Source organism: Bufo bufo, chromosome 6, assembly GCF_905171765.1.
Source record: "Bufo bufo chromosome 6, aBufBuf1.1, whole genome shotgun sequence".
In the NCBI taxonomy this organism is placed as follows: domain Eukaryota; kingdom Metazoa; phylum Chordata; class Amphibia; order Anura; family Bufonidae; genus Bufo; species Bufo bufo.
Genome location: NC_053394.1, coordinates 174,146,012 through 174,173,332, shown reverse-complemented (window position 1 = coordinate 174,173,332; position 27,321 = coordinate 174,146,012). Strand labels below are relative to the sequence as shown.

Sequence of the window (27,321 nt, the reverse complement as noted above, 5' to 3'; positions counted from 1 at the left end):
CTGAAGTTATTATGCAAAATCTTGCGAGATGTAGCGAAGTAATAACTTCAGCTCATAGGAGCCAATAGATTCTAATACTGTACGGAGCGCTCACTCCATACAGTATTGATAACAAAGTTTTATGCGAATTGACTTTGGATGTTTCATCCGAAATCGATTTGCTCATCCCTAATTATAATTGTAAAATCAGGACTGTTTTTGGTATTTTATATTTATCTGCAGAAGCCACCTCGTTTAATTTTTCCATCAAGATTAGACCCCTCAGTCTTCAGGATGGACAAGGACAGGAGTCATGTGACTGACACAATATTAAATCTCACTCTTGAAATCATCTACCTATTGACTGGAGAGGTGAGGTTTTAGGGGAATTACTCTGTCACATTATGTCCTCTCTCTTATCTCTATGACTTGGGGGAATGATGGGGTTGTGGAACGCCTTACTGATTGGACATTGATGGCAAATGTGATTGGTATAGTGTCATTTTATGTGAAGGGTTCTGTTAATTATATCACATGACTCCATTAAAATGCGATTCTCTAAAGTTTTAAACAAACAATTATGGGAAGGTCACCATGCTGACATTAATCAGTAATGTTTAGATAAGGTGAGCTCTTTGTAGAGTTTCTCACAACTCCTTTTGTATATGTCCATATTTTCTCTTGTTTATGTTGCCCATCATTTCAAAGTGAGATTAATAATGTACAGTAGCATAGTTAGTCCGATAGGTTCCAAAGAAGACACATTCATAACCACTTACAAACTAGCAATAATTTAAGTTTTGTGTTGTTAACAATCTATAGGATTATACATTTGTAAAGGAATTATCCACTAGCCTTATTAAAAGGAATTGTGGTGGCTCCCATGTATTGGGAGGAATGGAACAGAAACAGAACCCCACCACACGAAGAAAAAATGAGCAGAAGATCCTGGACCTCACTAAAAAGATCATTGAGCTGCTGACTGGAGAGGTGAGCGCTGCTGGGACATTATATAGTAACACAAGGGATAATGAGTCACATTTATTAAGACTGGAGATCCACTGAAATTATGAAGAGGCGCCGGCCTCTACATAACTTTGACGCATCCAGCGCCGCTTCTAGATGTAAGACGGCTTCATTGCTGTCTTACATTTAGACCATTTTTTACGCCTAAGCCAGGCGTAGAAAATTATGTATGAAACGGGCCTGCTGGCCCGTCCCCGTCCACGCACCCTTTTTTAGAACTGGTGTGAGCGAGGAATAAGTCGCAGACTCTGACGCACCATGGCGTGCGACAGAATCTTCGCCAGATATACACCACAAAAGTGCCAAATATCTGGTATATGTCCATGGTATATGTCATAAATGACGCCTAACATGTCTGGATGATGACTATTATTGTGTGCGTCAGGTTTCCATAAGGTGTCAAGATGTCACTGTCTATTTCTCCTTGGAGGAGTGGGAGTATGTAGAAGAACACAAGGATCTGTACAAGGACATCATGATGGAGAATTACCAGTCTCTTACATTATCAGGTAAGAGTGCACTTTTCTCCCAAGGTACTCCCATCATCTAATCATCACATGTAGACAACATATTCACTCGCTATGTGTCGTTCCTACAGATGGAGCCAATAAGAAAAAAATACCAGAGAGATGTCCTAGTCCTCTTCATTCAGAAGAGTCTAGAAATGAAGATCACGACATGCCCCAAATTGGAGTTACAGAAATTGCTGAAAACCAGTATGACAAAGTAAGTCTTCATCTTGTGATCTGGAATGATGATGTTCTGTTCAGTTAAGTTGCCCAATACTCTGGCTAAATCGTGGAACTGGAGATTAAACAATAATCTTCTGAAGGATGTGGCTTGCACGGCGGATGTACGAAATGTCATCAATGAATTCCTACAAATTCACTCCTCCGACCCCACTCCCCTTCCGATCAAATGGGAGGCATTGAAATGCGTCCTTAGAGGCACATTCATAAAGCATGGTTCCAGATTAAAAAAAGAAAAGGCGCTATCGCTTACGAAGTTACTTACTCGAGCCCATGAGCTTGAAACACTACATAAACAGACACTTTCCAACATCACCCATGTTGAACTCCTTAAGGTTAGAGACTCCATTAAAACCCTATTAGACCAGAAATTCAGGAAATACCGTGAATGTGGGAAAATACTCTTTTATGAGTTCTCAAATAAGTGTGGTAGACCTCTAGCACGCTTGTTACACCCCAGAGGCCCGCAAACCTTTATACCATACATTAAAAATGAAAATGGCAGTAATACACATAATCCAACGGATATTTTAGAGGTCTTTCGAAACTATTATTCCAAATTATATAATCTTAAAGGCCAGTTTTCTGACATGTCACCAACCTCATTAGAGAAGCGGATCGAAAAATATATAGCAGAAACGGCTTTACCTACAATATCCACGTCGGATAAAGATTTACTAGACTCTGACATCACTGAGGGAGATGTTAGGAATGTTATTAAGAATTCTCCTGCAGGGAAATGCCCGGGCCCTGACGGCTTCACAACGGCTTTTTATAAACAATTAAATGATCTCTTGTCCCCTTTTCTCGTGAGGGTTTTTAATAGCATTGGTCCAGAAACTCTATTCACCAGGCAATCCTTAGAAGCTCATATTAGTGTACTACCCAAGCCAGGGAAGGATCACTCCCTCTCCTCGAATTTCCGGCCAATCTCATTGATCAATATAGATATCAAATTCTACTCTAAAATACTTGCGGATAGATTAGCTCCTTTAATTCCCAACATTGTGCCTACAGATCAGGTTGGGTTTGTCCGTGGGAGAGAGGCACGAGACAACACGATCAAAACCTTACTCCTCACAGACATAGCGAGAAATAGTACCTCCCCACTCTGCCTGCTCTCAATTGATGCGGAGAAGGCCTTCGATAGGGTCCATTGGTCTTTTCTCGATCACACTTTACAACAAATTGGGATTGGCCCCAAATTCTTGAATGGTATTCGTGCTTTATATTCAGACCCCACTGCTAAGGTACGAATCAATGGACTCTTGTCTTCATCCATACCAATTCGGAATGGAACTAGGCAGGGTTGTCCTCTCTCCCCACTGCTATATGTGTTAGTAATGGAACATTTGGCCACAGCCCTTCGTAAGAACACATCCTGCCATGGTCTTGCAGTTGATGGTAAACAGTACAAGACGGCTTTATATGCCGACGATCTTCTACTGTATATCACTCAGCCCCATATTTCCATTCCTTCGGTCTTAAAGGAATTTGAACGGTTCGGTCACTTAAGTAATTTTAAAGTCAATTACACCAAATCTGAAATTCTCAATGTAACGGTCCCCCACGGCGAATTCGCTAGACTATTGTCCTCCTTCAAATTCAAGCATCAACCATCTGCCATTCAATATCTAGGTGTCTATATACCAGCTGATAATAAACAGTAACTGAAACTAAACTATTTTCCTTTACTAGAGAGGTTGTTGAAGGACCTTGAAGCTTTCAATAAAAAGGAGTTGTCGTGGTTTGGGCGAATTAATGCATTAAAAATGGACACTCTGCCCAAATTATTATATATATTTCAGACGGTCCCACTCTCACCACCATCTTCCTTTTTTCGGAAAGCTAAAACTGCATTTTTGCGCTTCATTTGGGGACGGGGTAGTCCGCGAATAGGTCATTCCATTCTGATTAGATCGAAACTTCTTGGGGGCGTGGGCCTTCCTGACCTAAAATTATATCATACGGCCGCAATACTCACCAGAGTATTAGACTGGAAGCACAATGAAGGCACAAAACAATGGGTAGGTTTGGAGCAGACCTTATGCTCTGTCCCTCTTAAGCATATCCCTTGGCTCTCGCCTGTAGACCGTCCTCGGACGCTTAGTCATCACTTATTATTGCAACATACACTCAAAATTTGGGATTACTTAACCCGCAGGGGGGTGGGTATCAGAAGACTTAGTCCGCTTACCCCCATTTTCCGTAATCCAGCATTTCTTGCCGGATTGGGAAAAGACTCATTCTTAGGCTTGAAAGCCATAGATGATCCTCGTTTTTACCACTTGATGTCAGGGGATACATTTCCATCTCTTTCTTCCATTTCTTCTAAATTCCCGGATACACGGATCTCCTGGCTAGAATATGAACAAATCAAATCCTTCGTCTTGTCCAGGGGTGCTCAGTGTTCTTTTGGAGCTACACTAACTGAGTTTGAAAAACTGTTCACAATGTCTTTTCCACCGACACATCTCCTTTCACATCTATATCAGATTCTTCTAACAAGCTCGCACAAGGACCGCCCTAATTTCATTAGCGGTTGGGAATCAGATTTAGGTATTGTCTTAGGAGAAGATGACTGTCAAAAAGCATTCTTGTATTCTAACAAGCTCTCCATGGCATGTGCCGCTCAAGAAAAGAGTTATAAGATTCTATGTCGATGGTATAGATACCCAGTGAGACTTCATAGAATTTTCCCGTCAGTGACGGAGCTTTGCTAGCGCTGTTGTAAGGAAAGAGGCACAATGCTTCATGTTTGGTGGGGCTGCGACTTAATCCAACCCTTCTGGGACTCAGTTTTTAAAGCTTTTAATAAAATCTCACCAAGACAGGTGGACAAGTCTCCTCAAATAGCGCTCCTCTCCATCCTACCTGGCTCCATATCATCCCAAAAAGGGTCCCTCCTAAGATTTTTTATTACGGCTGCTAGAACAGTGATTCCTAGATATTGGCGTTCGACACATGTCCCCACTATGAGGGAATGGTTCCAAGAAATGCAACAGATAGCTAGGATGGAGGAAATCTCAGCTGACGCAACTGATTTATCTACTAAATACTGCAAGGTTTGGGCGTGTTGGATAAATGCATTAGAATCTCCTGACTTCCTTTCTCTGATAGCTGTATAAAACATTACTAAGTCCGCGGAAACCATCACAGCGAGACTCTTTCCATATGTTAGTGACTTACAATGTGCTCGTTTCACCTTCCTTTACCTCTCTCCTTCCCCCCCCCCCTTTTTTCCTTCCGTTTTTTCCTTTCCTCTTCTTCTCTTTCGTTCTCCTTTATTTTTCTTTATAAGCCGTGAACCTAATGTCAGATGGTTTATGGATTAATCCTTGATATATGAAAACTGATTTATCATATATTTTTTCTGTGAACTCTTGTCGTTCTTTCATGATTCAGAAATATTATAACTTGATAAGGAGCGCCTAGTGTGTAGGTGTCTCCTTGATGTTTTGTACATTTTATTCTTTCAAAAATTAATAAAATATGATTAAACATGATGATGTTCTGTCTAGTGTCAGAGCAGATAAACAGTTCTAGCACATTCTTTTTATAGTTACTTTTTTGGTGTCGTGTTCTTTACTTAGGCTGAGAAAATTTTCTTCAAGAAAGATAAAAAGGTTACTAATTTTAAAGGTCATCTATGAAACTGGGTGACGTGTTGCATGTGCACTTGGTAGCTGAAGGCATCTGTGTTTTGTGTTGATCCCATGTTCATATGTGCCACATGTTCATATTTTAACATATTTTACACCTAGAGATTCTGCTCTCTCTGCAACTACCCTCCACTTTAATTGACAGGGCCCTATGTGATAATCGTAAAATTGTCAGAAATCTGGGGAGTAGTGATTTTTTACTTTGCATTGTCTGGCAGTGTTTGATGCACACATACTGGGTGGGGGAAGGGGGCCATACTATGTTTTTGTTATGGGCCGTATGAGATCTGTTTGCGCCTCTGCCCAAAAACAACAACACCACATAAAGGGAAATTTACATGACTGGCAGTAAAATGCAAATACATTATTAGAAGTGTGGCAATGTGAACATTGAGGTGTGCAGTAAAGTCCCGGGAAAGCATGATGAAAGGGCTGTTGTTTGCACCGGGAACGTGTACCAAGGGGCCCGGCCTTGGTGGAGTAAAGGCCCCTAGATAGGTGGCCACTAAGTTGGCTGGTGGACACAATATAGTTAAAATAGCTGGTTCCAGCCAGTCCGCGGCAGGCTTTTACTGGGAACAGGCAATGTGCTGGGTGGGTGCCTGTTCCCCATGCTCCAGTCCGGGACTTAGGGCATGCTCACGTCCAGGGATTCCATTTAATATGGTTGCTGGAATTGGGTGTGTCTCACTCTGGAGAGTGTGCAGACAGAGGCCTGGTGAGGCTCTGTTAGTGTGATCTCAGCTAGGCAAGGCTGAGGGGCCACGAGGCTATGCAATAGCCTGGACTTTGGGAGACTCAGCGACGCTGGGGAACAAGCGTTGAAAGGTCAGAGTTGGGAGGACTGCTAGGCCACAACCACCTCCAAAGGTACTGCACTTGTTACAGCCTGAGGGCTAGTGTACTGTATGTCTGGGGTAAGCCGCACCTGGTTCCATGTGTGAACGCTATCGTATACAATGTTTATTATGTTTAGGTAGAGCCCAGACGGGCAGGCTTTTGTTATATGCCATGCTGTGTATGAAGAGTGTCAAATAAATTGCACTGTTTGGACCTGAAACCCAGTGGTTATGAAGATAATTCTGTGAGAATGACCCCCGAATAAGAAACGATCCCTACAGAAGATATAACATGAAAGTCACGTAGCTAGTGGTACAATAGGAGGTCACCCAAAAAATTTGAGAATATGTGCCCTGGAGTGACTGCAACAAACATAAAGTGCTGGTTGTAAATATATGTAGCCATGATTTCATACCCATTGCTGATTCCAAACATCAGGATGGCAGTACCCCCCAGAAAAGGCTACACCGAAATGTAAGTTGGGGTCGGTGTCATGCCGGTGTTTGGCAGAAACAGTAGGTGTGAATCGTGTGCGTTTATTTATAGTCAGTGCTTTTAGTAAGACGTAATGGTCTAGCAGGCCAAACCAGCCCGCGTCAACCAACGGTAGGTGGCCGTGACCTGCTGCAGCCATCCTCACCGTTTGGCCTTACTATTTACGTTTATTGCAGTCACGCCAGGTTACATATTATAAATTGTTTTGGGATGCGGCTTAAATGGATTATCCAATGTCTAAAACATGCCCCCAAATGCCTGGCCCCCTTATATAGAATATAGTTAACCCGCTCACGCATCGCTCCTGATCTCCGCAGGGCCGCCGCTGCATCTCCCCATCATGTGGATCAAAACATCTGGCAGGGGTGGGGTGGAGGGATGGAGCAGCCAATATCAGGCCACAACGAAGACAACCCTCCCTAGCAGTGGTGCCAATGCGGGGATCAGGAGCGATGTGGTGCCGGGGATCGGGGTAAGTATAATCTACAGTATATCAGGGGCCCGGGCATTGGGGGGAATGTGTTAGACTTTGGAAAACTCCTTCAATGACTTATGACCATATATTATCTATCCTTTACCTTTTTATTTGCTTAGCCATGAGGGGAAAAAAATCTTCTCAACTCCTTCTTGCTCTCAGTAGTAGAACATTTAGCATTCTCCATGCATCGATTTATTTTAACATCATTATAACGCTCATGGTATGTTTATAAGTAGGTAGAAGGCATGGGAAAGAGAAAAAGTGAACACTAATTTTGAGGACTCCTTTTTCTTACTGCAATTTGATTAGGACAAAAATAAATCACCTATTAAATAATTCAAGGTGACTAACCTTTACACCATTGCATATATTTAAACACTACTAAAGGTGGGGTATACCATACCCCACCTTTATTACTGCAATTTGACTTTTATTTTGACATCCTGGTTTCAGTATACATCTTCCCTGTCACTTGTATTTCTTATTCTCCTTATTTTTCTATGCTCTGTTTGGGAATTGTAAGGGAAAAGAGAAATTCCCCTAATTAAAGAGGTTTTCTGAGAATTATATACTAATTACGTACCTATCCTCTAGATAGGTCATTAGTATCTAATCTGTGGTGATCCGACACCTGGGACCCCCGTCGATCAGCTGTTAGAGAAGGTGCTTGCAGTAGCACCGCGGTCTTCTCTCAGCTTTCCCTAGTGACGTCGCGTTCATTGGTCACATGGCCTAGGTACAGCTCAGGAGAGAGGGGCTGATATGGAGAGAGTGAAATAGAGGGGTAACAGTGCAGCCCCATTGGAGTGAATGGAGCTGAGCTGTGATACCAAGCACAGCTGCTATACATTGTATAGTGTTGCTTGGTGACCAGGGAGAAGACCGTGGCACTAACAGGAGCGCTGGAGCCTTCTCAAACAGCTGATTGGTAAGGGTCCCGAGTGTCAAACTCCTACCTATCAGATACTGATGACCTATCCAGAGGATAGGTCATCAGCATACAAGTCACAGAAAATCCCTTTAATAACCAGACATTTTTTTGTGATTTTGCATACGTGGTGCTTTAATAACCCCAACTTTCTTTGTCTGTTGGGCTACCAGAATTATTTTTTCAGTGCTTTTTATATGACATATAGGGCTTTTTATTTATAGAAATATTATTTTTAATAGAAATGTTTTTTTCTTTTTTCTTTTTTAGTTTTAACCCTTTATTGTTTACATAAAAAAATTCTGAGGGGCATTTTCTCTTTTTTTTTTTTCCTTTTACACTTTAACTGTAACTGAAGCATCCAAAGAAGCCCCAGTTACAGGGAAAAACAGCCCCTCTCCTGTCACCGGCAGTGCTAATATTGGTCTGCTAAGACCCAGCATTTTTGCTATGCCCGGAGACACCCAGTGATCATGTAATCGCTGGGTCCAAGCAGAAGCGATTATAAACTGGTTGTATCTGACATCCAGCAACCTAGATTGAAGGAGTTTATGCCGTACATTTACAATGGTTTATAAAGCCCAGCACCATGTGTACATATAGGACCCACAGTCATTATAGAGTTAACCAGAGCTGAGAACTGCTGGAAAAAGACTCTCATTCTGGACTATCATGGCCATCCTTTGAATACACTGATTTGAGAGTTTATCGTGTGATTTAGGGTAAATAAGGTCTGGACTTCCACACAGGAAAAGTAGACTGCCTCTAGACATAATCAAAAAGTCACTGTAGAGCGCCACTAGTTTATAGCTGAGACGATTACAAGGAAGTGGAGTTTACCGGTGATATTAGTAAGAAAGGAAGTAGCTAGCTTTTTGTCATGTTTGGATTTAGCAGGAATAGATATAGCTGCACGTATGACAGAAATGCCAAAATAGAAAGGTAAGACAAAAGCAGTTTTATTGTATTCCCTCAGACAAAGACCTGGAGCAAATTTCTAGGGAAACCTTTTTGATGTAATCCACCAATGGAAATATATGTTGTCTTGCAGTTTTATCCATGCATGAACAAATGGTTGTAAGTTCTCAGAATTGCTCTTTAAATCTGTTGTATTATTTTCATTGTTTTTGGTTATTTAGAGTGAGAACCACATCGGTTTTAAAGTTGTAGGTGGAGGACAAGAGAAGTGCATTACAAACTCTAATCAGTGTAAAAAGGTGGCAGTTGATCCCGGTGAGTAATCTGCTTCAAGCCGGTGAGTATGGCAGAAATTCCCATAGTCTACCCAATACAACAAAAGAAAGGTATCCAGGAAACTAATCTTTAAGGACCCTAGAAACCTCAAATAAGTTGGGCACCTATATCCAATAAATGGAATACTTGTAATTCCCTGGGTCAGTGATCCTTATCCAGATATCTAGTAACTATAACCCGTAATCACACTCCAGAAAAACATCTAGGCCCCTCTCGGACTCATTTAGTGAATTCACCATCACCACCTCCTCAGACAGAGAGTTCCATAATCTCACTGCTCTTACCTTAAAGAATCCTCTTCTATGTTTGTGTACAAACCTTCTTTCCTGCAGATGTAGAGGAGGCTCTCAATGTTATAGTCACAGTCCTGGGTATAAATAGATAATGGGACATATTTAAGTATTGACTGGTATATTTAGACATACAGTTAGGTCCATAAATATTGGGACATGGACACAATTCTAAAATTTTTGGCTCTATACAGGGAGTGCAGAATTATTAGGCAAATGAGTATTTTGACCACATCATCCTCTTTATGCATGTTGTCTTACTCCAAGCTGTATAGGCTCGAAAGCCTACTACCAATTAAGCATATTAGGTGATGTGCATCTCTGTAATGAGAAGGGGTGTGGTCTAATGACATCAACACCCTATATTAGGTGTACATAATTATTAGGCAACTTCTTTTCCTTTGGCAAAATGGGTCAAAAGAAGGACTTGACAGGCTCAGAAAAGTCAAAAATAGTGAGATATCTTGCAGAGGGATGCAGCACTCTTAAAATTGCGAAACTTCTGAAGCGTGATCATCGAACAATCAAGCGTTTCATTCAAAATAGTCAACAGGGTCGCAAGAAGCGTGTGGAAAAACCAAGGCGCAAAATAACTGCCCATGAACTGAGAAAAGTCAAGCGTGCAGCTGCCAAGATGCCACTTGCCACCAGTTTGGCCATATTTCAGAGCTGCAACATCACTGGAGTGCCCAAAAGCACAAGGTGTGCAATACTCAGAGACATGGCCAAGGTAAGAAAGGCTGAAAGACGACCACCACTGAACAAGACACACAAGCTGAAACGTCAAGACTGGGCCAAGAAATATCTCAAGACTGATTTTTCTAAGGTTTTATGGACTGATGAAATGAGAGTGAGTCTTGATGGGCCAGATGGATGGGCCCGTGGCTGGATTGGTAAAGGGCAGAGAGCTCCAGTCCGACTCAGACACCAGCAAGGTGGAGGTGGAGTACTGGTTTGGGCTGGTATCATCAAAGATGAGCTTGTGGGGCCTTTTCGGGTTATGGATGGAGTCAAGCTCAACTCCCAGTCCTACTGCCAGTTTCTGGAAGACACCTTCTTCAAGCAGTGGTACAGGAAGAAGTCTGCATCCTTCAAGAAAAACATGATTTTCATGCAGGACAATGCTCCATCCAAGTACTCCACAGCGTGGCTGGCAAGAAAGGGTATAAAAGAAGAAAATCTAATGACATGGCCTCCTTGTTCACCTGATCTGAACCCCATTGAGATCCTGTGGTCCATCATCAAATGTGAGATTTACAGGGAGGGAAAACAGTACACCTCTCTGAACAGTGTCTGGGAGGCTGTGGTTGCTTCTGCACGCAATGTTGATGGTGAACAGATCAAAACACTGACAGAATCCATGGATGGCAGGCTTTTGAGTGTCCTTGCAAAGAAAGGTGGCTATATTGGTCACTGATTTGTTTTTGAATGTCAGAAATGTATATTTGTGAATGTTGAGATGTTACACTGCGTGCAGAATTATTAGGCAAATGAGTATTTTGACCACATCATCCTGTTTATGCATGTTGTCTTACTCCAAGCTGTATAGGCTCGAAAGCCTACTACCAATTAAGCATATTAGATGATGTGCATCTCTATAATGAGAAGGGGTGTGGTCTAATGACATCAACACCCTAAATCATGTGTGCATAATTATTAGGTAACTTCCTTTCCTTTGGCAAAATGGGTCAAAAGAAGGACTTGACAGGCTCAGAAAAGTCAAAAATAGTGAGATATCTTGCAGAGGGATGCAGCACTCTTAAAATTGCAAAGCTTCTGAAGCGTAATCATCGAACAATCAAGCGTTTCATTCAAAATAGTCAACAGGGTCGCAAGAAGCGTGTGGAAAAACCAAGGTGCAAAATAACTGCCCATGAACTGAGAAAAGTCAAGCGTGCAGCTGCCAAGATGCCACTTGCCACCAGTTTGGCCATATTTCAGAGCTGTAACATCACTGGAGTGCCCAAAAGCACAAGGTGTGCAATACTCAGAGACATGGCCAAGGTAAGAAAGGCTGAAAGACGACCACCACTGAACAAGACACACAAGCTGAAACGTCAAGACTGGGCCAAGAAATATCTCAAGACTGATTTTTCTAAGGTTTTATGGACTGATGAAATGAGAGTGAGTCTTGATGGGCCAGATGGATGGGCCCGTGGCTGGATTGGTAAAGGGCAGAGAGCTCCAGTCCGACTCAGACGCCAGCAAGGTGGAGGTGGAGTACTGGTTTGAGCTGGTATCATCAAAGATGAGCTTGTGGGGCCTTTTCGGGTTGAGGATGGAGTCAAGCTCAACTCCCAGTCCTACTGCCAGTTTCTGGAAGACACCTTCTTCAAGCAGTGGTACAGGAAGAAGTCTGCATCCTTCATGAAAAACATGATTTTCATGCAGGACAATGCTCCATCACACGCGTCCAAGTACTCCGCAGCGTGGCTGGCAAGAAAGGGTATAAAAGAAGAAAATCTAATGACATGGCCTCCTTGTTCACCTGATCTGAACCCCATTGAGAACCTGTGGTCCATCATCAAATGTGAGATTTACAAGGAGGGAAAACAGTACACCTCTCTGAACAGTGTCTGGGAGGCTGTGGTTGCTGCTGCACGCAATGTTGATGGTGAACAGATCAAAACACTGACAGAATCCATGGATGGCAGGCTTTTGAGTGTCCTTGCAAAGAAAGGTGGCTATATTGGTCACTGATTTGTTTTTGTTTTGTTTTTGAATGTCAGAAATGTATATTTGTGAATGTTGAGATGTTATATTGGTTTCACTGGTAAAAATAAATAATTGAAATGGGTATATATTTGTTTTTTGTTAAGTTGCCTAATAATTATGCACAGTAATAGTCACCTGCACACACAGATATCCCCCTAAAATAGCTAAAACTAAAAACAAACTAAAAAATACTTCCAAAAATATTCAGCTTTGATATTAATGAGTTTTTCTGGGTTCATTGAGAACATGGTTGTTGTTCAATAATAAAATGAATCCTCAAAAATACAACTTGCCTAATAATTCTGCACTCCCTGTATATTGGTTTCACTGGTAAAAATAAATAATTGAAATGGGTATATATTAGTTTTTTGTTAAGTTGCCTAATAATTATGCACAGTAATAGTCACCTGCACACACAGATATCCCCCTAAAATAGCTAAAACTAAAAACTACTTCCAAAAATATTCAGCTTTGATATTAATGAGTTTTTTGGGTTCATTGAGAACATGGTTGTTGTTCAATAATAAAATTAATCCTCAAAAATACAACTTGCCTAATAATTCTGCACTCCCTGTACACCACCACAATGGATTTGAAATGAAACGAACAAGATGTGCTTTAACTGCAGACTGTCAGCTTTAATTTGAGGTAGGGATCGACCGATATAGATTTTTTAGGGCCGATACCGATAATTTGTGAACTTTCAGGCCGATAGCCGATAATTTATACCGATATTCTGGTAATTTTGATTTTTGAAAAAAAATAAAAATCCTACACAAATCTAATGTTTATTGTTAACGTGTATATATATATATATATTTTTTTTTAAAAAAAATCTTACTTTCATTTATACTTAATATTTTTTTTTTTTTTCCTTTTTTTTTTTTTTACTAACTTTTAGCCCCCTTAGGGACTAGAACCCTTGTCCTATTCACCCTGATAGATCTCTATCAGGGTGAATAGGAGCTCACACTGTCCCTGCTGCTCTGTGCTTTGTGCACACAGCAGCACGGAGCTTACCATGGCAGCCAGGGCTTCAATAGCGTCCTGGCTGCCATGGTAACCGATCGGAGCCCCAGGATTACACTGCTGGGGCTCCGATCAGAGGAGGAGGGGAGAGGGGACCCTGTGGCCACTGCCACCAATGATTAATACTGGGGGGGGGGCTTGGGTGGGGGGGCGCACTGCACCACCAATGTTTTTAATACTGGGGTGGGGGTGGGGGGCGCACTGCGCCACCAATGAACATAAATCTCTCATTAATTCATATACAGGAGACGGGAGCTGGCTGCAGAATCACATAGCCGGCTCCCGACCTCTATGAGCAATAGCTGCGATCTGCGGCACCTGAGGGGTTAACTACCGCAGATCGCAGCTACCGCTCATAGAGGTCGGGAGCCGGCTATGTGATTCTGCAGCCAGCTCCCGCCTCCTGTATATGAATTAATTAAAGACTTATCTTCATTGGTGGTGCAGCGGCCACAGCCCCGCCCCTTCTCTTGTCCTCCTTCCTCTCCCTGGCTGCAGCGGCAGCAGCACAGGGGGAGGGAGGCACTGCTTCCATCTCCCCTGTGCTGCGTGCTGAGGGAACACAGAGAGCGCTGTCAGCAGCGCAATCCTTGTTCCCCATATGTTATCGGAATATCGGCAAAATAGATACCGATAACGGTCAAAATACTGAATATCGGCCGATAATATCGGTAAAACCGATAATCGGTCGATCCCTAATTTGAGGGTATTTACATCCAAATCAGGTGAACGGTGTAGGAATTACAACAGTTTGCATATGTGCCTCCCACTTGTTAAGGGACCAAAAGTAATGGGACAATTGGCTTCTCAGCGGTTCCATGGCAAGGTGTGTGTTATTCCCTCATTATCCCAATTACACTGAGCAGATACAAGGTCCAGAGTTCATTCCAAGTGTGCTATTTGCATTTGGAATCTGTTGCTGTCAACTCTCAAGATGAGATCCAAAGAGCTGTCACTATCAGTGAAGCAAGCCATCATTAGGCTGAAAAAAACACAACAAACCCATCAGAGAGATAGCAAAAACATTAGGCGTGGCCAAAACAACTGCTTGGAACATTCTTAAAAAGAAGGAACGCACCGGTGAGCTCAGCAACACCAAAAGAAACAACTGTGGTGGATGACCGAAGAATTCTTTCCCTGGTGAAAAAAACACCCTTCACAACAGTTGGCCAGATCAAGAACACTCTCCAGGAGGTATGTGTATGTTTGTCAAAGTCAACAATCAAGAGAAGACTTCACCAGAGTGAATATAGAGGGTTCACTACAAGATGTAAACCATTGGAGAGCCTCAAAAACAGGAAGGCCAGATTAGAGTTTGCCAAACGACATCTAAAAAAGCCTTCACAGTTCTGGTACAACATCCTATGGACAGATGGGACCAAGATCAACTTGTACCAGAGTGATGGGAAGAGAAGAGTATGGAGAAGGAAAGGAACTGCTCATGATCCTAAGCATACCACCTCATCAGTGAAGCATGGTGGTGGTAGTGTCATGGTGTGGGCATATATGGCTGCCAATGGAACTGCTTCTCTTGTATTTATTGATGATGTGACTGCTGACAAAAGCAGCAGGATGAATTCTGAAGTGTTTCGGGCAATATTATCTGCTCCTATTCAGCCAAATGCTTCAGAACTCATTGAACGGGGCTTCACAGTGCAGATGGACAATGATCTAAAGCATACTGCAAAAGCAACCAAAGAGTTTTTTAAGGGAAAGAAGTGGAATGTTATGCAATGGCCAAGTCAATCACCTGAGCTGAATCTGATTGAGCATGCATTTCACTTGCTGAAGACAAAACTGAAGGGAAAATGCCCCAAGAACAAGCAGGAACTGAAGACAGTTGCAGTAGAGGCCTGGCAGAGCATCACCAGGGATGAAACCCAGCGTCTGGTGATGTCTATGCGTTCCAGACTTCAGGCTGTAATTGACTGCAAAGGATTTGCAACCAAGTATTAAAAAGTGAAAGTTTGATTTATGATTATTTGTCACGGATGGTGTACAGGAAACAAGACAATACAATATAAACAATGACTCACTGGATCCACAACTAAGGAACAAAAGGGAGACCCCTGCATGAGACCTGCCGCTCTCCCTTATTGCTCAGCCTATGCGACCACCCCAAAGGTGGATGGGCGCATATCCACGTACCTCGACTATCTTACACCTGAAGACCCTACAATAGTGAGGGGATACGACCACCGGCTCCCTACACAGACACGGAGGGAGTCAGGGTCACCTGGATCCAGAAAACCATAAATACATAAACAGCACTTATCTTGCAGACGACTGGGGACTGTGGACTGAGAACTAGGAACAGCATGCACACACACTCCAGGAAGTTGTATAAGCCGCACACTACTGCATTCTGGGGAGGAACTTAAAGGGCAGCAATCAGTCCAACTGCATGACAGCTGAGATAGACTAACGAGATGAGGAACTCAACCAAAACAAAGAAATTCAAGGAGGAGGATCTGAAAGGCTCCTGTCAGAGCTTCTCAGCTGTCTGGCTGTGACAGTACCCCTCCCTCTACGAGTGGACTCCGGACACTCAGAGCCCACCTTCTCAGGATGGGACCTATGGAAAGCCCTGATGAGACGAGAGGCCTTAATGTCCGTCACTGGGACCCACATCCTCTCCTCAGGACCATAACCCTCCCAATGAATGAGGTACTGGAGGGAACCGCGGACAAGACGAGAATCCACAATCCTAGAGACCTGAAATTCAAGATTTCCATCAACCATAATCGGAGGAAGAGGCAAAGGCGAGGGTACAATAGGTTGAACATAAGGTTTCAATAAGGACTTATGAAAAACATTATGGATCTTCCAAGTCTGAGGAAGATCAAGACGGTAGGCAACAGGATTGATGACAGACAGGATCTTGTAAGGCCCAATAAACCTAGGACCCAACTTCCAGCAGGGAACCTTCAATTTGATATTCTTGGTAGACAACCACACCAGATCACCAACATTCAGGTCCGGACCAGGCACACGTCTCTTATCTGCCACACGCTTATATCTCTCACTCATGCTCTTTAGATTATCCTGAATCTTTTGCCAAATAGATGACAAAGACGAGGAGAATTTGTCCTCATCAGGTAAACCAGAAGACCCCTCTCCCGAGAAAGTCCCAAACTGCGGATGAAACCCATATGCACCAAAAAATGGTGACTTATCAGAGGACTCCTGACGACGGTTATTTAAAGCAAACTCAGCAAGGGACAAAAAAGAACACCAATCCTCCTGATTCTCCGCCACAAAACAGCGCAGATATGTCTCCAGATTCTGATTGACGCGCTCCGTCTGGCCATTCGACTGCGGGTGGAAAGCAGAAGAGAATGACAACCGAACCCCCAAGCGAGAACAGAAAGCCTTCCAGAATCTGGAAACAAACTGCGTGCCCCTATCAGAGACTATGTCTGAAGGAATACCATGCAATTTGACAATGTGGTCAATAAATGCCTGCGCCAGCGTCTTAGCATTGGGCAAACCAGGAAAAGGGATAAAATGCACCATTTTGCTAAAACGGTCCACCACCAGCAGAATCACATTCTTCCCCGAAGAACGAGGCAAGTCCGTTATGAAGTCCATGGACAGATGTGTCCAAGGACGGGAAGGAATGGGCAAAGGGAGGAGAGGACCTGATGGCCGTGAATGAGGGACTTTGGCACGAGCGCAAGTCTCGCAAGCTGCCACAAAACCCTCAACTGACTTACGAAGCGCAGGCCACCAGAATCTCCGAGCGATGAGATCCAGTGTGGCTCTTGCCCCCGGGTGCCCAGCAAGGACCGTATCGTGGTGTTCTTTAAAAATCTTGTGTCTCAAAGCGAGAGGCACAAACAACCTCCCAGGAGGACAAAGATCAGGAGCTTCTGACTGGGCTGCCTGCACCTCTGCCTCCAATTCAGGAAAAAGAGCAGAGACCACCACACCTTCAGCCAAAATGGGACCCGGGTCTTCAAAATTCCCACCTCCCGGAAAACAACGTGACAGGGCATCTGCCTTCACATTCTTAACCCCAGGGCGGAACGTGACAACAAAATTAAACCTTGAAAAGAACAAAGACCATCTGGCTTGTCTCGGGTTCAGACGCTTGGCTGACTCCAAGTAGGCCAGATTTTTATGGTCAGTAAACACGGTAATAGGGTGTCTGGCTCCCTCTAGCCAATGGCGCCATTCCTCAAAAGCCAACTTGATGGCCAACAATTCCCTATCTCCCACATCATAATTTCTCTCTGCGGAGGAGAGTTTCTTTGAGAAAAAGGCACACGGTTGCCATTTGGCAGGAGAGGAACCCTGAGACAAGACCGCACCCACCCCTACATCAGAAGCATCAACCTCAACTATGAAGGGTAACGAAATATCAGGTTGTACCAGGATGGGAGCGGAAGCAAAACTCTCCTTGATATTAGAAAAGGCCTTACGCGCCTCTACCGACCAGGAAGAAAAATCTACCCCCTTTCTGGTCATATCAGTGAGTGGTTTAACAACAGAGGAATAATTCAAAATAAATTTCCTGTAATAATTGGCAAAGCCCAAAAAACGCATCAGCGCCTTCTGATTCTCAGGAAGCTCCCACTCAAGCACAGCGCGGACCTTCTCGGGGTCCATGCGAAAACCAGAAGCGGAGAGAAGAAACCCCAGAAATTGAATTTCTGGAACTGCAAACACACATTTTTCCAGTTTTGCGTATAATTTATTCTCCCGCAGAATGAGCAAGACCTGACGTAAGTGTTCCTTATGAGTCTTGAAATCAGGAGAAAAAATCAAAATGTCATCCAAATACACTAATACAAATTTTCCCATTAAATGATAAAAAATGCTGTTGACGAAATGCTGAAAAACGGCTGGGGCATTCATCAAACCAAAAGGCATAACCAAATTCTCAAAATGGCCCTCAGGGGTATTGAAAGCCGTCTGCCATTCGTCTCCTTCTCTGACCCTGACCAGGTTGTATGCCCCTCTTAGGTCTAATTTGGAAAAGACTTTAGCCCCAACAACCTGGTTAAACAGGTCCGGGATCAGAGGAAGCGGATAAGGATCACGAATAGTGATACTGTTCAGCTCCCTGAAATCCAGACAAGGTCTTAAAGAACCATCTTTTTTCTTAACAAAGAAAAAGCCAGCGGCAACAGGTGACTTTGAGGGTCGTATGTGTCCTTTTCTCAGACTCTCAGAGAAATAAGCACGCATAGCGACCCTCTCAGGTTGGGAGAGATTGTATAAACGAGATTTAGGCAGCTTGGCGCCTGGGATGAGATTAATAGGGCAATCATACTCCCTGTGCGGAGGCAAATCCTGAACTCCACTCTCAGAGAAGACATCCGAAAATTCAGAGAGGAAAGGTGGTACAGTCTTAGTAGAAACCTCAGAAACAGATGTTATGAGGCAATTCTCTCTGCAAAAGTCACTCCAACCATTTATTTGCCTCGCTTGCCAATCAATGGTGGGGTTATGTTTAGTGAGCCAGGGTAGTCCCAACACTAGAGGAGTAGGCAAACCGCTAAGGACGAAACATGACACATCCTCAACATGAGCATCACTCACAATTAAACGGATATTGTGAACTATGCCCTTTAATGATTTCTGAGAAAGTGGAGCGGAATCAATAGCAAAAACAGGAATATCCTTTCCCAAAGTGCATACCTGGAAACCATGAGTTATTGCAAATTGATTATCAATGAGATTGACAGCTGCTCCACTATCCACAAAAATCTCACAAAAAATGCTCTTGCTCTCTAGCGCCACCCTAGCAGGTAGGACAAAACGGGAACTACAAGCAAAGGGAAAACCTTAAATTTCCGCCTCAACCCTGCCAATAGTAACAGACGGAACATTTTTAAAAGATTTTTTCCTTTTTGTCTCTTTATTACTCCCAGAAAACTGCCTGAATCTCCTAGAGGGACAAACATTCGCCAAATGATTTATACCTCCACAACAAAAACAAACCCTCCCATGCGGGCTGAATCTTCTATTGTCTGAGGCAATCAACCCCAGCTGCATGGGTTCCTGCTCAGAAGGGGCTGACAGTGACTGAGACCCCTGCGCACAGAATGAGACCGCTGCACTGTCCCGGGACTGAGTATGACAGGAAGGAGAGATCTCTCCTCTCTCACTAAGACGCCTGTCAATACGAACGGCCTGAGACATAGCAGAGTCCAGGGAGATTGGCCTCTCATGAAAGGCAAATGCATCTTTCAATCCCTCTGAAAGACCCTGGCAAAATTGACTTCGGAGTGCAGCATCATTCCAACCAGTATCAGCTGCCCATCTCCGAAATTCTGAGCAGTATATCTCTGCGGATTGTTTACCCTGGCATAACAGACGTAGTTTAGACTCAGCCAGAGCAATACGATCCGGATCATCATATATCTGACCCAGGGCTAAAAAGAATTCATCCACTGAGCGGAGGGGCCGTGCCCCCTCCGGTAGCGAAAAGGCCCAAGACTGAGCGTTACCCCTGAGCAGCGATACAATGATCCCCACCCTCCGTTCTTCATCACCAGAGGAATGGGGAAGAAGGCGAAAATGGAGTTTGCAAGCCTCTTTAAAACGCACAAAATTCTCACTACCCCCAGAGAACGTATCCGGGAGCGAGATCTTAGGCTCAGCACAAACTCCATGAACGCAAGCTGAACCGGTCATTTGAAACTGAGAAAAAATCCTACGGAGATCAGCTACCTCCAATGAAAGACCCTGGAGGCGTTCAGCCAAAAGTGAAACCGGATCCATGCTTGAGACGGTTTTGGCGGCTTATAATGTCACGGATGGTGTACAGGAAACAAGACAATACAATATAAACAATGACTCACTGGATCCACAACTAAGGAACAAAAGGGAGACCCCTGCATGAGACCTGCCGCTCTCCCTTATTGCTCAGCCTATGCGACCACCCCAAAGGTGGATGGGCGCATATCCACGTACCTCGACTATCTTACACCTGAAGACCCTACAATAGTGAGGGGATACGACCACCGGCTCCCTACACAGACACGGAGGGAGTCAGGGTCACCTGGATCCAGAAAACAGAAAATCATAAATACATAAACAGCACTTATCTTGCAGACGACTGGGGACTGTGGACTGAGAACTAGGAACAGCATGCACACACACTCCAGGAAGTTGTATAAGCCGCACACTACTGCATTCTGGGGAGGAACTTAAAGGGCAGCAATCAGTCCAACTGCATGACAGCTGAGATAGACTAACGAGATGAGGAACTCAACCAAAACAAAGAAATTCAAGGAGGAGGATCTGAAAGGCTCCTGTCAGAGCTTCTCAGCTGTCTGGCTGTGACATTATTATTCTGTCCCATTACTTTTGGTCCCTTAACAAGTGGGAGGCACATAAGCAAACTGTTGTAATTCCTACACCGTTCACCTGATTTGAAGGTAAATACCCTCAAATTAAAGCTGACAGTCTGCAGTTATAGCACATCTTGTTCGTTTCATTTCAAATCCATTGTGGTGGTGTATAGAGCCAAAAATGTTAGAATTGTGTCCATGTCCCAATATTTATGGACTTGACTATGTATGAGATCTCCCCCGCCTTCCTTTTCTAAACTACAGTACCCATTTTCTGGGTGGGTACTGTAGTCTTTGATTTAATTTATTACTTTAGTCATCCACCCTTGAACCCGCTCAAGCACTACTATTTCTATTCTTGTGCACTTGTGTTTTCAAAAGTGCCATAAATATTTGCTCATTAATGGTGTGCATCAAAATGGTGTGACCTGTTTTATGGCACAAAACCAGTGTTGATAAATTCCACCTGTTAGGGTATGCAGTTTAGGGTTTTCTATCAACACTATCTATAGTGTATCCCCCTCTTCCCTGGTCCCTAGTTCAAACACTCCTTTACCCTTTTAGTAATCTTCTCCACCAACACTACTGCACCCACCCCCGGTGAAGTGCACTTCTTTCCTACCATACAGCCTGTGCACACATCTTACATAGCATTATGCACCCTCAAACGGCTGCTCAAGGACTGCAAATGATGCTAAACATGGAGCACATTTTATTAATGGGGATAGTATGGATAACTTAAAAGAAAGTAATTTATACCAAACAAACAGTAAATAAATATAAGTGACTCTCAAGTCACATACTTAAAGGGTTTCTACCACCACATTTTCACCTATTTAGCTGTCAGACACTAGCGATCTGCTAGTGTCTGCTCTACCTAACCATGCTATTGTAATCCCTTTCTGTGCAGCGGTTACCCTAAAAAACGTAGTTTTATTGCTATGCTAATGAGCCTCTAGGTGCTATGGGGGCGTCTTTTCAGCACCTAGAGGCTCCGTCCACTCACCATTTCTGCCGCCCAGCGCGCTCCAGCCCGCCCCTCTAGATTGACAGACTACTTCTCTGAATCTCGGCCGAATTCTCGCGCCTGCGCCGTGTGCTTCTGTATTCGGCGCAGGCGCAGTGACTGTCTCCCTGCGCCGGCATCTTCACTGCACCTGCGCTGATTACGGTGCAGGGAGCAGTCCAACAGTCACTGCGCCTGTGCCGAATACAGAAGGACACGGCGCTGGCGCGAGTGGGCTGTCAATCTAGAGCAGAGGGGCGAGCTAGAGCGCGCTGGGCGGCAGAAATGGTGAGTGGACGGAGCCTCTAGGTCAGTGATGGCGAACCTTTTAGAGGCTGAGTGCCCAAACTGCAACCCAAAACCCAATTTTTTATCGCAAAGTGCCAACACAGCAATTTAACCTGAATGCAAATATAGTATATCTTCCATATACTTTATTATTTAGCTATAATATCCTCCCTACATTCAATGCACTGCCTGTGCCGTTCATAGTGCGTCCTGGGCTGAAGGATAGCAGGAAAACTCTAAGGCATATTGGTACACCATAGACTTTTTCCTGGGTGCTGGTGCCCACAGAGAGGGCTCTGAGTGCCGCCTCTGGCACCCGTGCCATAGGTTCGCCACCACTGCTCTAGGTGCTGAAAAGACGCCCCCATAGCACCTAGAGGCTCATTAGCATACCAATAAAACTACGTTTTTTAGGGTAACCGCTGCACAGAAAGGGATTACAATAGCATGGTTAGGTAGAGCAGACACTAGCAGATCGCTAGTGTCTGACAGCTAAATAGGTGAAAATGTGGTGGTAGAAACCCTTTAACCCCTTAGGGACGCATGACGTACCGGACGGCATGTTTCCCGAGTCCTTAAGGACCCATGACGTACCGATACGTCATGAGTTTAAAATGAGATTGCGGCCGCTCCGGGTATATCCGAACAGGATGCCGGCTGAAATCATTCAGCCAGCATCCTGTCACAATGCCGGGGGGGTCATGTGACCCCCCCGTATCGGCGATCGCAGCAAACCGCAGGTCAATTCAGACCTGCAGTTTGCTGCAATTTCTGCTGATTCTGATCCGCGGGATCAAACTTTAAAATGCCCCAAATAAAGTTTTATTCACCCCCCCCTGCACCCCTGAATGATTTTATGGTGGCGGGTGGTGCAGGGGGGGTGTTGCGGGCGGGCGGTGCGGCAGGCGGGATTGCGATCCCCCGCCCGCCTCCTCTTAAATAATCATTGGTGGCCAGTGGTATACCAGAGTGTCAGCACATTGCTGACACTCTGGTATAAACGGCTGACATCTGTGATGCGATGTCAGCCGTTTAACCCTTTTTTCGGCCTTATGTACTATGTTACTATACCGCGGTCCGTACGGACCGCTGTATGGAAAAAGTTAACAGTAAGAGGGGGCTCCCTCCCTCTCCCATCGGGGGGGCTGCTGTGCCTTTAGAGCACCCCGATGGAGAGGGAGAGAGCCCCAAGACAGCCCCCCTCCTTACCCTTCCCCGTCTGCGAAGTTGTGGCCACAACTGAGCAGACGGGGAAGGTTCCCATGGCAACAGGATTCTCAGGCATCCTACTGTCCATGGTGCTGAACAGATCTGTGCTAAAGGCATAGATCTGTTCAGACAAAGTGTAAGTAAAATACAGTACAGTACACTATATATTGTACTGTACTGTATTATGCAGACATCAGACCCACTGGATCTTCAAGAACCAAGTGGGTCTGGGTTAAAAAAAAATGGGAAAAAAAAGTAAAAATCAAAAAACACATTTATCACTGATTAAAAATGAAAAAAATAAAATTCCCTACACATGTTTGGTATCGACGCGTCCGTAACGACCTGATCTATAAAACGGTCATGTTACTTTCCACGCACGGTGAACGCCATAAAAATAAAAAAATAAAAACTATGAGGAAATAGAAATTTTGCCCACCTTACTTCCCAAAAAAGGTAATAAAAGTGATCAAAAAAGTTGCATGTACGCCAAAATAGTACCAATCAAACCGTCATCTAATCCCGCAAAAAATGAGACCCTACTTAAGATAATCGCCCCAAAACTTAAAAAACTATGGCTCTTAGACTATGGAGACACTAAAACATTTTTTTGTTTTAAAAATGAAATCATTGTGTAAAACTTGCATAAATAAAAAAAATTGTATACATATTAGGTATCGCCGCGTCCGTGACAACCTGCTCTATAAAATTACCTCATGATCTAACCTGTCAGATGAATGTTGTAAATAACAAAAAAAAAAAGTGCCCAAAAAGCTATTTCTTGTTACCTTGCCGCACAAAAAGTGTAATATAGAGCAACCAAAAATCATATGTACCCTAAACTAGTACCAACAAAACTGCCCCGCTATCCCGTAGTTTCTAAAATGGGGTCACTTTTTTGGAGTTTCTACTCTAGGGGTGCATCAGGGGGGCTTCAAATGGGACATGGTGTCAAAAAAACCAGTCCAGCAAAATCTGCCTTCCAAAAACCGTATGGCATTCCTTTCCTTCTGCGCCCTGCCGTGTGCCCGTACAGCAGTTTACGACCACATATGGGGTGTTTCTGTAAACTACAGAATCAGGGCCATAAATAATGAGTTTTGTTTGGCTGTTAACCCTTGCTTTGTAACTGGAAAAAAAAATATTAAAATGGAAAATCTGCCAAAAAAGTGAAATTTTGAAATTGTGTCTCTATTTTCCATTAAATCTTGTGCAACACCTAAAGGGTTAACAAAGTTTGTAAAATCAGTTTTGAATACCTTGAGGGGTGTAGTTTCTTAGATGGGGTCACTTTTATGGAGTTTCTACTCTAGGGGTGCATCAGGGGGGCTTCAAATGGGACATGGTGTCAAAAAACCAGTCCAGCACAATCTGGCTTTCAAAAACCATACGGCGCACCTTTCCCTCTACGCCCTACTGTGTGTCCGTACAGTAGTTTACGGCCACATATGGAGTGTTTCTGTAAACGGCAGAGTCAGGGCAATAAAGATACAGTCTTTTTGGCTGTTAATTTCACTGGTATAACTGATGTGTTGTATACGTTCCACCTATCAAAATTAAATCACTGTCGTTAGGAACGCTATATTTCTGTTAAAACTGTTACTTTATTAATCAGAAAAACAAAAGGAAGGGGAGCTAACCTATATTAAAATTCTAGGACACCATCCACTCAGTATAGGGTCGATGTACGGACCTAAAAACCGCCAATGCGGTAAATACGACTGCGGATGGGGTCACCAGAAGTGCCGCAGGCTGGTGCTGTGCTGCAGATTAAAGTAGAGGGCCATGGGGCCGTACTCATCAGATCCACAGAGGTAAGCACTATATCGCGGTCAGAGTGCTCTGAATCACTGCCAGCTAATGGATCCCTCGACTAAAGTTATAAATAGACTAATCCAGTGATAAACATCTGCCTGCAGAAGCCGATCTCAATTGAATCCATCCGTTCATTAAAACGGATGTCTGAGAGTCGGCCCTGCAAACACGAATCACTGGATCTGAGCTAAGCTGGGTGAGACAGACAGAACTGGATTGCCATTGCTCATTTACTTGCAGAGGGCTGAGAACCGCAGACCTCAACTGCAGTATGAGCGCAATGCAGATGCATATGAACATAAATTCATCCCCACACCACACTCGACGCGTTTCGCCATAAGGCTCGTCAGGAGCGTGTATCTGTGGTTAACAGGATAAATATTCAAAAGCTGCTAAGCCTCCGTTGCAGAGACTGCAGCTGTAAGTACGAGGTGGCCGAACGCGGCCGCTCAGGTGCACAGAATATGAGGAGAGTCCTCCTCCCCTCTACTGGACCCCGCCTACAGAACGGCCAATGAGGATGCAGGAGGCGCGGCTTTGCCGCATACTCCATCCCGCCCCTATTGTGCCGCCCCCTCAATGAGACCGGCCCAGATGAATGTAATAACATTCTACATTAGAGTTAGAGTAAATATACACGGCGACTTACTATCCTGGCGACATGGGTATAGCACCGATCGGGACGGGGATCATACAGTGGTATGAACCGCATTATGTTTTATTATATTTTTATTATTATTTATTTGTTTTGTTTCATTAGTTAAGGACATCAATCAGTAGTGGTGGAGACAATACAGTTTTTTACTAGATGGCGATGCTGTGATAGGGCTGATTTACATAATGATCCCTTCATACATACAAGGGGCAGTGCGTGGTATAAGTATTCAAAACCAATAATTCCACTATTCTGCCCCTAGTGTCTCCTGGCCCGTCAGTGGCCTAGGTGATCTGATAGCATGGGATCATTACTAGTCAGTCCCATTGGGACACATGGATCATGGGCGGTGTGTCATTACCCATAATATTCCCCTGTTGCACCTCCCCTCCAGGGATCTAGAGAAAGCACACAAAGGAATTATACTCATTGAGTCCCTGGGGCTGGAGCGTACACAGGCGGTAAATCCATTGTGTCTCTTTTTGTAATAAACGCCTATCAAAGTCGCCTCCTCTTGGTGATCTTCTGACCACCTCCACAGCCTGAAATTTGATGACATCCACATCACCATTGTGCATGGTCGATATATGTCTAGCAATCGGGGTATCCGCCCCTTTGCGGATGTCATTTAGATGTTCTGCTACTCTTCTACGGAATTCTCTTATGGTTTTACCCACATATTGTTTTCCGCAAATACAAGTGGCCAAATATACCAGGCCTCTTGTTTTGCAGTTAACAAATGATCTGATCGTAAATCTCTGTTCCGTGACGCCACAAATAAATGTGGCGCCAGTCTGAATTGCAGGGCAAGCCACGCAACTGCCACAGCGGAAGGTCCCTTTAAGGCTGGTGCTTAGCCATGTGGATGTGGTCGGGCCCTGAAAAAAGCTGTGGACCAGGCGATCCCTCAAACTACGTCCACGTCTGTACGTAATTAAGGGTACATCGCCTATCATATCCCCAATATCTGGGTCTGATTTAAGAATACCCCAATAGGTCTTAAGCAGATCACGCACTGTGTTGTGTGCTTCATCATATGTGGCTATGATTCGCAACTGGTCCATTCCAGCCGATCCCGTCCTTGGGGTACCCCAAGGACGGGATCGGCTGGAATGGACCAGTTGCGAATCATAGCCACATATGATGAAGCACACAACACAGTGCGTGATCTGCTTAAGACCTATTGGGGTATTCTTAAATCAGACCCAGATATTGGGGATATGATAGGCGATGTACCCTTAATTACGTACAGACGTGGACGTAGTTTGAGGGATCGCCTGGTCCACAGCTTTTTTCAGGGCCCGACCACATCCACATGGCTAAGCACCAGCCTTAAAGGGACCTTCCGCTGTGGCAGTTGCGTGGCTTGCCCTGCAATTCAGACTGGCGCCACATTTATTTGTGGCGTCACGGAACAGAGATTTACGATCAGATCATTTGTTAACTGCAAAACAAGAGGCCTGGTATATTTGGCCACTTGTATTTGCGGAAAACAATATGTGGGTAAAACCATAAGAGAATTCCGTAGAAGAGTAGCAGAACATCTAAATGACATCCGCAAAGGGGCGGATACCCCGATTGCTAGACATATATCGACCA

The 27,321-nt window shown here is 44.1% G+C and overlaps 1 protein-coding gene across 1 annotated transcript in view; it reads left to right on the top strand.

The window, feature by feature from the left end:
* LOC121006075 (zinc finger protein 436-like) overlaps window positions 1–27,321 on the top strand; it is a 55,794-nt gene that overhangs the window by 10,570 nt on the left and 17,903 nt on the right. Inside the window, exons 2-6 of the mRNA XM_040438973.1 lie at window positions 223–351; window positions 802–969; window positions 1,391–1,514; window positions 1,604–1,731; window positions 9,297–9,390. Coding sequence (XP_040294907.1) covers window positions 274–351; window positions 802–969; window positions 1,391–1,514; window positions 1,604–1,731; window positions 9,297–9,390 — 592 coding nt within the window. The 5' untranslated portion in view covers window positions 223–273. The remainder of the gene's footprint in view (window positions 1–222; window positions 352–801; window positions 970–1,390; window positions 1,515–1,603; window positions 1,732–9,296; window positions 9,391–27,321) is intronic.